Raw genomic sequence first — 13,826 nt, 5'->3', positions numbered from 1 at the left:
CAGACTGTCCAGAAGTTGGCGGATGCTTTAGTCCAGGTCTGGGAGGAGATCCCCCAGGAGACCATCCGCCACCTCATCAGGAGCATGCCCAGGCGTTGTAGGGAGGTCATACAGGCACGTGGAGGCCACACACACTACTGAGCCTCATTTTGAATTGTTTTAAGGACATTACATCAAAGTTGGATTAGCCTGAAGTGTGGTTTTCCACTTTAATTTTGTGTGACTCCAAATCCAGACCTCCATGGGTTGATACATTTGATTTCCATTGATAATGGTTGTGTGATTTTGTTGTCAGCACATTCAACTACGTAAAGAAAAAAGTATTTAATACGAATATTTCATTCAGATCTAGGATGTGTTATTTTAGTGTTCCCTTTATTTTTTTGAGCAGTGTATATATGTTTTAAACAAGGCAAAAAAATAATAATTCAGTTTTATTTTACACAGCAACAGGAAGCATGACAACACTACAGTATGTGGACCAATGCCATAAAACAGACAAAAAAGAGAGAACATGCAAGCATAACACTTGCTTGCTACTAATGATAAGATAACTATACTGGTAAAATGATGATCATATGACACACGTCACTAAATTCTAAATGAAGTGTTTGAGTCTCTACTAAAAATATGAAATACATGATCAAGCTGAGTGACGAATCCTCCATTGTTAAAAACAAACACTGGATTTAGTTCCAATTATACCTTTCCACATGTATTTTATTACTCATGACAAGGCTTTAAGACATCTCGGAAAGTTCCCCTGGTCAATGCACAGTAAGAAACACACACTTATGCCTAAAATACTGGTAACCAGTAATGGGGATATAACATCCAATGAAACAATGAACTCAGCCTTCTGGACCATATATTATCATTGTACACGACATAAGAATACAGAGGGAAAAGTTCAATAAAATGGTTGAAATTCTATTAGAACGACTTAAAAAGCCGTAATATATATATATTGCTGGTAATCGGAATTATTTTTTTAATATAAACTGTGCGATTAAAGCTTACAATACACTGCTGGCAGTAGCGCTGCCGGTTTCCATGGAGACCAGGCAACAGAGCCATCCATGGAGGTGCCATGTGTGTGCTGTTAGACTCCCGAGAAAGAAACAATTACGTGCCTCTACCTGCTAACACTACCACATCCCTTACACCAACTCTGTATGACGTTCATCAAGGTGGAACGCTGCAGAGATCACTTGGTGGATGCAGACGGCAGCCAAAGCATAATATCAAACTCACACTGAGACAAATAAAGTGGCAGTGGGTGGGAACAGGGAGTGAGAAGTTGTAGTGTCTAGTCTGGTCCAGCAGGGGGCAGGCTAAGCGTTGACTCAGTTGACTTGGTCCAGGGCACACAGCAGATCCTCGCCCTGCAGCAGGTGCTGGCGACCCACCACGGGGGCATTAACCTCACAGTCATACCGGGTCAGCTGTGGAAGGGTGAAGGGTGAGCCGCTGCCCTCCGAGGAGATGCCAAGCAGGCAGCTTGCCAGGTCTAAGAGAAACAAGAGAATATAAGGGACACTAGTGTCATTGTTTCATGTAAATTATATGTAAAACATACAGTGCCTTCAGAAAGAATTCAAACCTCTTAACTTTTTCCACATTTTGTTAGGTAACAGACGCATTCTAAAATTGATTAAATCGTTTCCCCCCCTCAATATACACACACAATACCCCATAATGACAAAGCAAAAGCATTTCAAATATATTTTTTGGGGCTAATAAAATAAAAAAAACTGAAATATCACATTTACATAAGTATTCAGACCCTTTACTCAGTACTTGGTTGAAGCACCTTTGGCAGCGATTACAGAGTTTTTTTCCATTCTTCTCGGCAGATCCTCTCAAGCTCTGTCAGGTTGGATGGGGAGCGTTGCTGCACAGCTATTGTCAAGTCTCTCCAGAGATGTTCGATCGGGTTCAAGTCTAGGCTCTGGCTGGGACACTCAAAGACATTCAGAGACTTGTCCCAGAAGCCACTCCTGTGCTGTCTTGGCGGTGTGCTTAGGGTCTTTGTCCTGCTGGAAGGTGAACCTTCGCCCAAGTCTGAGGTCCTGAGCGCTCTGGAGCAGGTTTTCTTCAAAGACCTCTCTGTACTTTGCTCCGTTCATCTTCCTCTCAATCCTGATGAGTCTCCCAGTCCCTGCCGCTGAAAAACATCCCCACAGCATGATGCTGCCACCACCATGCTTCACCGTAGGGAATTTTGCCAGGTTTACTCCAGACGTGACGCTTGGCATTCAGGCCAAAGAGCTCAATCTTGGTTTCATCAGACCAGAGAATCTTATTTCTCATCGTCGGAGTCCTGAAGGTAGCAAATTCCAAGCTGGCTGTCATGTGTCTTTTACTGAGGAGTGGGTCCCGTCTGGCCACACTACCATAAAGGCCTGATCGGTAGAGTGCTGCAAAGATGGTTGTCCTTCTGGAAGTGACCATCGGGTTCTTCATCACTTCCCTGACCAAGGCCCTTCTGCCCAGATTGCTCAGTTTGGGCGGACTGCCAGCTCTAGGAAGAGTCTTGGTCGTTTCAAACTACTTCCATTTAAGAATGATGAGGCCACTGTGTTCTTGAGGAATTTCAATGCTGCAGAAATGTTTTGGTACCTTTCCCCAGATCTTTGCCTCGACACAATCCTGTCTTGGAGCTCTATGGACAATTGCTTCGATCTCATGGCTTGGTTTTTGCTTTGACATGCACTGTCAACTGTGGGACCTTATATAGACAGGTGTGTGCCTTGCCAAATCATGTTAAATCAATGGAATTGACCATAGGTGGACTCCATTCAAGTTGTAGAAACATCTCAAGGATGATCAATGGAAACAGGATGTACCTGAGCTCAATTTCGAGTCTCAAAGTAAAGGGTCTGAATACTTGTGTAAATAAGGTATTTCTGTTTCTGCAAACATTTCTAAAAACCTGTTTTTGCTTTGTCACTATGGGGTATTGTGTGTAGATTGCGGAGTATTTTTATTTTATTTCATCCATTTTAGATTAAGGCTGTAACGTAACAAAATGTGGAAAAGGTCAAGGGGTCTGAATTCTTTCCGAATGCACTGTACATACGTTTAATGTCAGGCCGTGGCTATTGTGTATTCCAGGACTAACTACCTGTAGGTAGGAGCAGTATGGTCCTGTTGGAGGGAGCCTCAGAGCTGCCCAGCTCAGACACCTTGAGCTTTTTACCTGGCCCAGGAGGGTCCTGGAGCAATGCCCCCTAAGAAAAATAACATATTCAAATTAGCCCTCAACATGCCAGATGTTATCAAACAGAATATCTCTGCTAAATGTTTATTTTTTAATATGTATAATGTGATAAAAACATTTCTAAAGGTCCTACACACATTTACTATTCCGACAGCCTGAGACAGAGACAACTTTCTCTTGCGCTGTGAGTTCTGGGTGGCCAGTGTCCTGAGGGACATCTCTCTGTCCATCGGAGGCGCCCTAGAGCACAGAGAGTCACACACCATGTCAGCAGTCAGAAAACACTGATATGCTTTAGTTTTGAGGAAAGGGTAAGTTGGAAGGAGTGTGTGTATGTGGTGGGACTTACCTCATGGTGAGTAAGGAGGCAGGGCAAGGGCTAGCTGCCAGCTCCGGGGCTGGGGAAGCTTTCCGGCTTCTTGGGGCACTAAAGGGGGAATCAGTGTAGCTAAGGGTGAGGTGCAGAGGAGAGCACAGAGAGCTCTCCAGGGGCTGGGCTGGGCCACACGATGGGGGCTCCTCTGGGGACAGGGTGCGCAGCTGGAAGTCATCATCCATGGGGATGTATGGAGCCAACATCTCCAGGTCCAGGTCCTCCATGCCCTACATGGGGAAACAAGAACATATGTCAGATCAGATTTTACCTGAATCAAGTCATATCCTTTAAAAGACGTTTAGAATCCACGCAAGTTCAGGGAAGTGGTGGAATGGAATCACAGCAATTACATCTCTGCCTACAGTATTTAAACCACACAACAGCTGATTCTCGTTTCAATTAGGTTCACCATTGTACCAAGATGGACGCGTCCCACTGCCACCCCAGTCTCTTCCTTATATTGTTCACTACCTCCTCCAGCTACTGATAGTGTGTAACCCAAGCTCGTGACATTTTTCTGGTGACCACACGCTTTTTCAGTTCCGGCCACAAATTCTCTATAGGATTGAGGTCAGGGCTTTGTGATGGCCACTCCAATACCTTGACTGTTGTCCTTAAGCCATTTTGCCACAACTTTGGAAGTATGCTTGGGGTCATTGTCCATTTGGAAGACCCATTTACGACCAAGCTTTAACTTCCTGACTGATGTATTGAGATGTTGCTTCAATATTTCCACATTATTTTCCTCCCTCATGAAGCCATCTATTTTGTGAAGTGCACCAGTCCCTCCTGCAGCAAAGCACCCCCACAACACGATGCTGCCACCCCTGTGCTTCACGGTTGGGATGGTGTTCGGCTTGCCAGCCTCCCCCCTTTTCCTCCAAACATAATGATGGTCATTGTATTCAAACAGTTCTATTTTTGTTTCATCAAACCAGAGGACATTTCTCCAAAAGGTACTATCTTTGTCACCATGTTGTAAACTGTAGTCTGGCTTTTTTATGGCGGATTTGGAGCAGTGGCTTCTTCCTTGCTGAGCCGCCTTTCAGGGTATGTTGATATGCATTTCGCTACAACAAGCATTTCGCTACAACAAGCATTTCGCTACAACAAGCATTAACATCTGCTAACCATGTGTATGTGACAAATAAAATTTGATTTGATTTGATATAGGACTCGTTTTACTGTGGATTATAGAGGGTATTTTGTACCTGTTTCCTCCTACATCTTCACAAGGTCCTTTGCTGTTCTGGGATTGATTTCCACTTTTCGCACCAAAGTACATTAATCTCTAAGAGACAGAATGCGTCTCCTTCCTGAGTGGTATGACGGCTGTGTGGTCCCATGGTGTTTATACTTCCGTACTATTTGTATAGATGAACGTGGTACCTTCAGGCGTTTGGAAATTGCTCCCAAAGATGAACCAGACTTGTGGGAGGTCTACAATTTTTTTCTGAAGTCTCGGCTGATTTCTTTCGATTTTCCCATGATGTCAAGCAAAGAGGCACTGAGTTTGAAGGTAGGCCTTGAAATACATCCATGGGTACACCTCCAATTGACTATTTCTTTTATACATTTGCAAAAATTTCCAAAAACCTGTTTTCACTTTGTCATTATGGGCTATTCTGTGTAGATTGATGAGGAAAATATTTGATGTAATCCATTTTAAAATAAGACTCACGTAACAAAATGTGGGAAATTTCAAGGGGTCTCTGAATACTTTTCGAATGCACTGTAGGTACCATACCTGTGAGGTGAAAGGTGTCTTGGGTTCTGTGTCGATGGCAAACAGTCTTTCCACCAGGTCCAGTTTCAGTGCAGCACTGATGTCAGAGTCCATTGGAAAACAGAAGTTCAGCGGGCTGTCAGGCTGCAGAGGACATTACATTGGTTAAAGACTAGTATTTGTGAAAATAAGTATTTTTGACATTGATTTCCTGACTGGCAGTTTTAAAAGCGGTCCATCTGGACGTGGTATCCCTGGTCACCTCAGTTGAGCTGTGGCTGCCTGGGGTGCTGAAGGAGTCTGGACCTGCCTTGGTGTCCACTGAGGCGCTGGGGATCAGGGGCTGCTCATTGGGGGGCAGCATAGAGTGAGGCAGGGCCAGCTTGTCACTGGTGGAGGGCAGCATCACATCGTTGTAGAGAGGCACCTCCTTCAGCAGGATGTCAGAGTCTGCAGGGACAGTAAAGAGGAGGTCAGAATGAGTTTGGGATAGTAAAGTAAAGCATGACTTTATCACTAATTATAAAGTTAATCTTCCATTAAAAAGTAACTTTCACCCAAAGCTCCAGGCAGGGCAGGGTACTGACCGGGGCTGCTGAAGTCCAGGGAGATGATGGTGTCTCCTGCGGCCGGGGCCAGAAGGGTGAGGGCCTCTGGTTCCTCCTTCAGTCTGTCATACAGGCTGGCCAGCGGCTGGTCCTCCATTGCCTGGGTGAAAAGCTTAATCACATCCACCTTCTCCTCCTTCAAGAGCACAGGGGACACCTCTGCCTCTGGGCCCTCGTCCTCTTCCTCCTCCACCAGCTCCTTCTTTACAGACCTCATGTCCTCAGTCTGCTCCAGAGACAGCACCATCTTCTCCTCCTCAATGCCACTGGAGCAAGAAGGAGACAAAAACAGTTACATATCATGTCTTACTCCACCTTACAAAGGGAAAATCTGATTGATTGGTTGAGTCAGAACCCAGTGGAGTCAGTCCACCAGACAGTTTAAACCCCTGATCAAACTAGCATCTAACACACTATGTAGACCATGACTGTACCTGAGCACAAAGTTGACAGAGACAACACACTGGGGCTGGGAGTTCTTGTTGTTGTAGATAACAGTGGCCTGAGTCTCCACCCACACAAAGCCACCTATCTTAGCCAGCATGCGGTACTGGCCTGTGCTCACCTGGCCCTTAACAAACACTGGAGAGAGCCAAAGAAAGAAGAAAAGGGTGAGAGAAGAGGAAAGAGAGACTGCAAGTAGCTACCTAGTACTTCAACAATATATTACGTACTTATTTATGTGGGGATGCTTACAGTTGTGATGGGTCTTAGTGAGGTAGTCTGCGTCCAAGGCATGGTAGTACTCATACACAGAGCGATTTATCAGGTCCTCTGGATCATAGCCCATCAGCTCAGTGATCCTGGACAACACAGAGTTAGGGGACAGGTTAATCCTGCTGCTTACTGGAGTGCCATTCAATCTATTGGACACAAGGTGGATCTGTGGCACTACATTCAGGAGCTACCTATTATTTTAAATCACATCTTTGTGTGAATACAAGTCATTTAACTTTTCAAGGAAAAAAATCTAACGCAACATATATTCTTACAACAATAGCCCTTATTCTTATATTGAGTAAAGCTTTGTGTTACATTCAGTATTCTTCTACTACATTATTCATGCTGGTGCTGCAGTCAGCGGAATGGTAGGTCTCAGTTTCACCTCTCGTCACAATAGGTGAACTTCATGTCCAGTGTGTGGCGGCTGAGGAAGGTCTTGGTGTCCAATGGCGCCTCGATGTTGGAGGGGTGGGGGATGGGGTCACAGACTAGCACCAGGTAGGAGACAGGCGGCTCCTTGTGCCCAATGGGGCTCTGCTCAGTTGGGGCTTCATGGACTCGCACATGGCCTGAGCAGTGGAGAACCTTCCAGGTGGATGATTTGACATTGACAGTGCGCCCCCTGCTGGTGAGGGTACATTTCATCCGCAGGAAGAAGCTGCGCTCTGTGTTTGGTCCATTGGACTTTTTAGAGGTCCCTGACCAGGCAGAGGAGAGAGAGAAGGTTAAGGTTACTAAATAAACAATTACATTTAGTGTTGGTGCGATGTGCAAAAAAGGAATGGTGCCAGTGAAGCAGAGTGAATACCAAGGGAAAAGACAGTAGCCCACTAATCAACCTGACCTCGGGGCTGGAGTGGGAAATGATAACTACTTCTACAGGCTCCGACTTTTGCTTGGAGCTGCTAAATTGAGCCCCACACTACTTGTTACACTGATATTCCAGAGTGCTGTGTGTAGCAGAGTCTATTCTCAGTAGGAACCTTTAGTTTGAGTGTGTATTCACATTTGTGGGTCTCACCTGTTCTGTGTACCAGGATCTCCCTTAGCTCCTCGTGGTCACAGGGGTGTGTGTACTCAAACACACTAAGTCCTGTCAGGTCAAACTGCACATGGACAGAAGAGGAAGGATGTTTAGAAATAACATATTCATGTCAAGGAAAGAACAGCAAATGTGACTATTTTCAGGAAACTAGGCGTATGTCATCCATTACTACTTCACAGGAGAGCCATTTGAAAGTAAACTTTTTATAAAATCTAAATACGTTTTTTTTGGGGCAGAAATGCCATCTCGAACATGTGGACTTTCATGTGCCTTAATAACAAACTTGTATGCCATCTGTAAATACAAATGATATTGTTATATGTTACGAGCCTAGTTGGTTTAGCCACAGAAACACAGGAAACTTCCCACTAGCCAATAATGGCTGAGATAATGGGTGGGCTGGACAAGCCGAGAGATGAGTTCGGCTTGGTCTGCCATATACCATGCTTCTGTCTGTAAAATGAGCTGGTCAGTACGTGTTGGTAATCCTTTCTAAGGCGCAACTTTTTTGAAAGATATCATGTAGTAGAACTACAAAGGTGTCCACTTTCCAAAGGATCGAGTTTTGAAATTAGTGGGATGCACGATGGAATTTGAGTATGACAACAACGCGTTTGACTGCAAATATGCAGACAGAGTCGAAAAGAAAACATACAGCTGTTGTATAAAACACCTGTCTCCAGATTTATCAAACAGAAATTTGCATCCTGTAGCGCAAACTCCAAAAGGTTCTGGGACACTAAAGTCCATGGAGAATAAGAGCACCTCCTCCCAGCTGCCCACTGCACTGAGGCTAGGGAACACGGTCACCACTGATAAATCTACAATAACTGAGCATTTCAATAAGCATTTCTCTACAGCTGGCCATGCTTTCCACCTGGATACCCCTACCCCTATCAACAGCACCGCACCCCCCACAGCAACTTGCCAGAGCCTCCCCCATTTCTCCTTCACCCAAACCCAGATAGCTGATGTTCTGAAAGAGCTGCGAAATCTGGACCGCTACAAATCAGCTGGGCTAGACAATCTGGACCCTCACTTTTTTAAAAATGATCTGCCGAAATTGTTGCAACCCCTATTACTAGCCTGTTCAACCTCTCATATCGTCTGAGATCCCCAAAGATTAGAAAGCTGTCGCGGTCATCCCCCTCTTCAAAGGGGGTGACACTCTTGACCCAAACTGCTACAGATCTATAATCACATTGTATGATTTTTAAGTAATTAATTTGCATTTTATTGCATGACATAAGTATTTGATACATCAGAAAAGCAGAACCAAATATTTGGTACAGAAAACTTTGTTTGCAATTACAGAGATCATACATTTCCTGTAGTTCTTGACCAGCTTTTCACACACTGCAGCAGGGATTTTGTCCCTCCTCCATACAGACCTTCTCCAGATCCTTCAGGTTTTTGCACGCCCAATTTTTCAGTTTTTGATTTGTTAAAAAAGTTTGAAATATCCAATAAATGTCGTTCCACTTCATGATTGTGTCCCACTTGTTGTTGATTCTTCACAAAAAAATACAGTTTTATATCTTTATGTTTGAAGCCTGAAATGTGGCAAAAGGTCGCAAAGTTCAAGGGGGCCGAATACTTTCGCAAGGTACTGTACATAGGCGTACAGAGACCGATTATCAGCAATCATAACTCCTGTGTTCCAATGGCACACTATGTTCGCTAATCCAAGTTTATAATTTAAAAAAGTCTAATTGATAATTAGAAAACCCTTTTGCAATTATGTTAGAACAGCTGAAAACTGATGTGCTGATGATTAAAGCAGCAATAAACTGACCTTCTTCAGATTAGTTGAGTATCTGGAACATCAGCATTTGTGGGTTTGATTACAGGCTCAAAATGGCCAGAAACAAAGACCTTTCTTCTGAAACTCGTCAGTCTATTCTTGTTCTGAGAAACGAAGTCTCTTCCATGCGAGAAATTGCCAAAACACTGAAGATCTCGTACAACGCTGTGTACTACTCCCTTCACAGAACAGAGCAAACTGGCCCTAACCAGAATAGAAAGAGGAGTGGGAGGCCCGGGTGCACAACTGAGCAAGAGGACAAGTACATCAGAGTGTCTAGTTTGAGAAACAGACGCCTCACAAGTCCTAAACCAAAAGACTCCACATGTCTAAACTAGAGGTCGACCGATTAAATCGGCATGGCCGATTAATTAGGGCCAATTTCAAGTTTTCATAACAATCGGTAATCAGCCTTTTTAGACGCCGATTACACTGCAATCCACGAGGAGATTGTGTGGCAGGCTGACCACCTGTTATGCAAGTGTAGCATCAAAAGGTAAGTTGCTAGCTAGCATTAAATTAATCTTGTAAAAAACAATCTTCACATAATCACTAGTTAACTACACATGGTTGATGATATTACTAGGGTAACTAGCTTGTCCTGCATTGCATATAATCAATGTGGTGCCTGTTAATTTATCATCGAATCACAGCCTACTTCAACTTCTCCAAACGGGTGATGATTTAACAAAAGCACATTCGCGAAAAAAGCACAATCGTTGCACAAATGTACCTAACCATAAACATAAATGCCTTTCTTAAAATCAATACACAAGTATATATTTTTAAAACTGCATATGAAGTTAAAAGAAAGTTAATATTGCCTGCTAACATTAATATGGAAATTGTGTCCCTTCTCTTGCGTTCAGTGCAAGCAGAGTCAGGGTATATGCAACAGTTTGGGCTGCCTGGCTCGTAGTGAACTGTGTGAAGACCATTTCTTCCTGACAAACCGTAATTAATTTGCCAGAATTTTACATAATTATGACATAACATTGAAGGTTGTGCAATGTAACAGCAATATTTAGACTTAGGGTTGCCACCCGTTCGATAAAATACGGAACGGTTCCATTTTTCACTGAAAGAATAAACGTTTTGTTTTCGAAATGATAGTTTCTGGATTTGACCAAAGGCTCGTATTTCTGTGTGATTATTATATTATAATTAAGTCTATGATTTGATAGAGCAGTCTGACTGAGCGGTGGTAGGCAGCAGCACACTCGTAAGAATTCATTCAAACAGCACTTTACTGCGTTTGCCAGCAGCTCTTAGCAATGCTTGAAGCACAGCGCCGTTTATGACTTCAAGCCAATCAACTCCCGAGATTAGGCTGGCAATACTAAAATGCCTATAAGAACATCCAATAGTCAAAGCTATATGAAATACAAATGGTATAGAGAGAAATAGTCCTATAATTCCTATAATAACTACAACCTAAAACTTATTAACTGGGAATATTGAAGACTCATGTTAAAAGGAACCACCAGCTTTCATATGTTCTCATGTTCTGAGCAAGGAACTTAAATGTTAGCTTTTTACATGGCACATATTGCACTTTTACTTTCTTCTCCAACACTTTGTTTTTGCATTATTTAAACCAAATTGAACATTTCATTATTTATTTGAGACTAAATTGATGTATTATATTAAGTTAAAATAGAAGTGTTCAGTGTTCATTCAGTATTGTTGTAATTGTCATTAGTACAGATATATACATCTATAAATAAATGGCCCGATTAAATTGGTATCGGCTTTTTTGGTCCTCCAATAAACCAGTATCAGCGTTGAAAAATCATAATCGGTCGACCTCTAGTCTAAACCAAAGACTCCACTATGAAAGTAACCATTTAAATTTTCATCATGTCACTGTGATAACTGTTGATAGACGTAGCTGGTAAATTCCCTCTGGCTATCTACTCTGATTTCAGAGCACTCGTCTGACTGTGCCAGAGGGCAGAATAAATGACGAATTTATGAACGCTAAACACCCGTTGAATATGGCCGGTGTCATTAAACGTTGAGGAATAAAAGCGTAAGAAAAAAGCGTAATTAAATTGTTGCCAGCAGCAGTCAGCAACACTCTGGATAACATAAAGACAGCCTAACCAGCTCTGCTAGAGCAAGTAAAATGGTCAGAGAAAGCAGTTCCCTCATTTGTGTATGGAAGTAGCTAGCAAGCTAGCCAACGTTAGCTTGGGTGCTTGACTGCGGTTAGGTCAGAATGCTCGGATCAACCCTACTCCTCGGCCAGAAGGACCATCCAGTGTGCTCTCTGAACGCTCCGAGAGCAAAACGCTCTGAATTTACATAACTGACAATGCTCTGAGTTTCAGTTTACGAACGCCCAGAGCACACACTTTGGCACTTCAGATTGAATTTACAAACACACCCATTCTATAAACCAGGTATTAGTCTTGACATTTTTGGTTGTTTTGTACATGGCCTCACATGTGAATCCTTAAAAGAGCTGGGTGGGGATAAAGCTTAAGAGGGTGTGAACGATGCTGAATGGGTGTAGACAAAGAAGAGCTCTCCAGTAGGTGTACCAAAACATTCAAAGGCCATTTTCTCAAAAGTGGGGTTACAAGTTATTCAACTTTCAAAGCAGAATTACTTTCCCATTGTTCCTCAACTGTAGTGAATGATATACCATTTTGTAGCTCTGAGTCGCTACTTTTATACAATGTAAAAAACACAATTTCACATTTTGCTACATAAGACCGAATCGAGCTGGTCAGTCACAAATACAGGTAAGTTCCAAAATAAAGGAAATAACAACATAAAAAAGTGTCTTAAAGGGATAATCAAGCCCCAAATCACTAATTCCAATGATTAACAGTGTTAAATGCTACTAATATGTGAAATCAAGTTTTGGGAACAAATGTTTAATTTCGTAGTTATAACAAGGTTAGTAGAAACATGTGAAAATCTATTTTGGAAATCTGTTGCATCTCAAATTTACTACAAAGCACACAATGCAATGCTCTCTCTCTCTGGGCTGGCTGGCTAACTAGAACACATAGCTACTAAAGTCAATATCAGCATGTCAAATAGCTAGCTAGTTGTCAAAATCGGCTAAATAAAACTGTACTATCAATTTAGGAGTCTTACCTACCGAGTTCAACTTGAAGTTAGTCTCGGTCACTGAGCTATAAATGGCATCTCTGCCCAGAGGGAGAGCAGAGTAACATTGCTTTCCCACAGATACTTTTGAGGAGATGGGGAAACTCCATTAGAATCGTGTTAACAAGTTTCCCATAAGTCATCAATGGGCCGCGCAGGGCATTCTGGGTGATTCTGGGAAAAGGACACCTCTCCTTCAAGGAGTGAATGTGAGTTAATAGGTCGTGAAAAATGCATTTTGTGAGATGATTAACTTGTTCTCTGAAATATCGTATAACTTTGGAATTGTGACATTACGCACATTCGAGGAAAATAGGCAGGTTTCTCAACACATACCCTGACTTTGGGAAGGTTATGTTTAGCTTAGCAACCGCGTGACACAGCATGACAACATGAATGCAATGGGTTGACAGTCAGTGGGTGGGGAGTTTCTTCATTCATTGCCCAATTGGATTCCAATCTCCTCCTTTCTGTAATATATCTCTCCATTTCCCACAGACACAGGGCACATTGCGACATGGTACTTCAAGGAGAAACGGAGTTGAACAATTTGGTACACCATTTAGAGTGAGCACACCTCACGAAATATATATACTTTGTCATGACAATATAAACGGATGGATGTATTCAAGACGGTATTCTCATACCATCGATTGGCTGATTTGTCGATCTGGAGTGCAGGTAATTGTTTAAAATATTGTGGGTTATCCCCATCTAGTGATGAGAATGATGTAGCTATGACTCAATACTACACAATATCCAGATTTTCACAGATGGACCACTTAGAAGTTAAATCATGGGTATTTTATTTTATTTTACCCACTGACAGAACATAGGCTTTCACCAAATTGACAGGAATATCATAATTGTATTTCTGGCGGCCCCTTTAATAGGGCGCTGTGCCACCACGAGCCAGAAGAGCTTCAATGCACCTTGGCATAGATTCTACAAGTGTCTAGAACTTTATTGGAGAGAAAACACAATTTTTCCACAAGAAATGACATCACTATGTTTTGTTGATGGTGGTGGAAAACGCTATCTCAGGCACCACTCCAGAATCTCCCATAAGTGTTCAATTGGGTTGAGATCTGGTTACGGAGATGGCCATGGCATATGGTGTACATCGTTTTCATGCTCATCAAACCATTCCATGACCACTTGTGTCCTGTGGAAGGGGGCATTGTCATCCTATGGGGAC

At 42.8% G+C, this 13,826-nt stretch overlaps 1 protein-coding gene across 8 annotated transcripts in view; it reads right to left on the bottom strand.

Moving 5' to 3' along the window:
- Positions 1–362: 362 nt before the first annotated feature.
- The window catches only part of LOC110505629 (hypoxia-inducible factor 1-alpha-like), a 30,639-nt gene continuing 17,175 nt past the window's right edge, over positions 363–13,826 (bottom strand). For 7 of the 8 annotated variants that reach the window (XM_036962421.1, XM_021584969.2, XM_036962419.1 and 4 more), the window contains 11 exons: positions 7,678–7,762; positions 7,039–7,354; positions 6,630–6,736; positions 6,368–6,515; positions 5,913–6,199; positions 5,588–5,775; positions 5,347–5,469; positions 3,573–3,826; positions 3,361–3,463; positions 3,128–3,233; positions 363–1,510 (listed from right to left, as the gene is read on the bottom strand). In XM_036962421.1, coding sequence (XP_036818316.1) covers positions 1,347–1,510; positions 3,128–3,233; positions 3,361–3,463; positions 3,573–3,826; positions 5,347–5,469; positions 5,588–5,775; positions 5,913–6,199; positions 6,368–6,515; positions 6,630–6,736; positions 7,039–7,354; positions 7,678–7,762 — 1,881 coding nt within the window. In that variant the 3' untranslated portion in view covers positions 363–1,346. The remainder of the gene's footprint in view (positions 1,511–3,127; positions 3,234–3,360; positions 3,464–3,572; positions 3,827–5,346; positions 5,470–5,587; positions 5,776–5,912; positions 6,200–6,367; positions 6,516–6,629; positions 6,737–7,038; positions 7,355–7,677; positions 7,763–13,826) is intronic. The other variant, XM_036962422.1, reaches the window with a different exon arrangement.

The sequence above is a fragment of the Oncorhynchus mykiss genome, chromosome 25, assembly GCF_013265735.2.
Source record: "Oncorhynchus mykiss isolate Arlee chromosome 25, USDA_OmykA_1.1, whole genome shotgun sequence".
Lineage (NCBI taxonomy): Eukaryota > Metazoa > Chordata > Actinopteri > Salmoniformes > Salmonidae > Oncorhynchus > Oncorhynchus mykiss.
The sequence above is the reverse complement of the archived record's forward strand: the minus strand, read 5'-3'. Positions and strand labels throughout refer to the sequence as shown.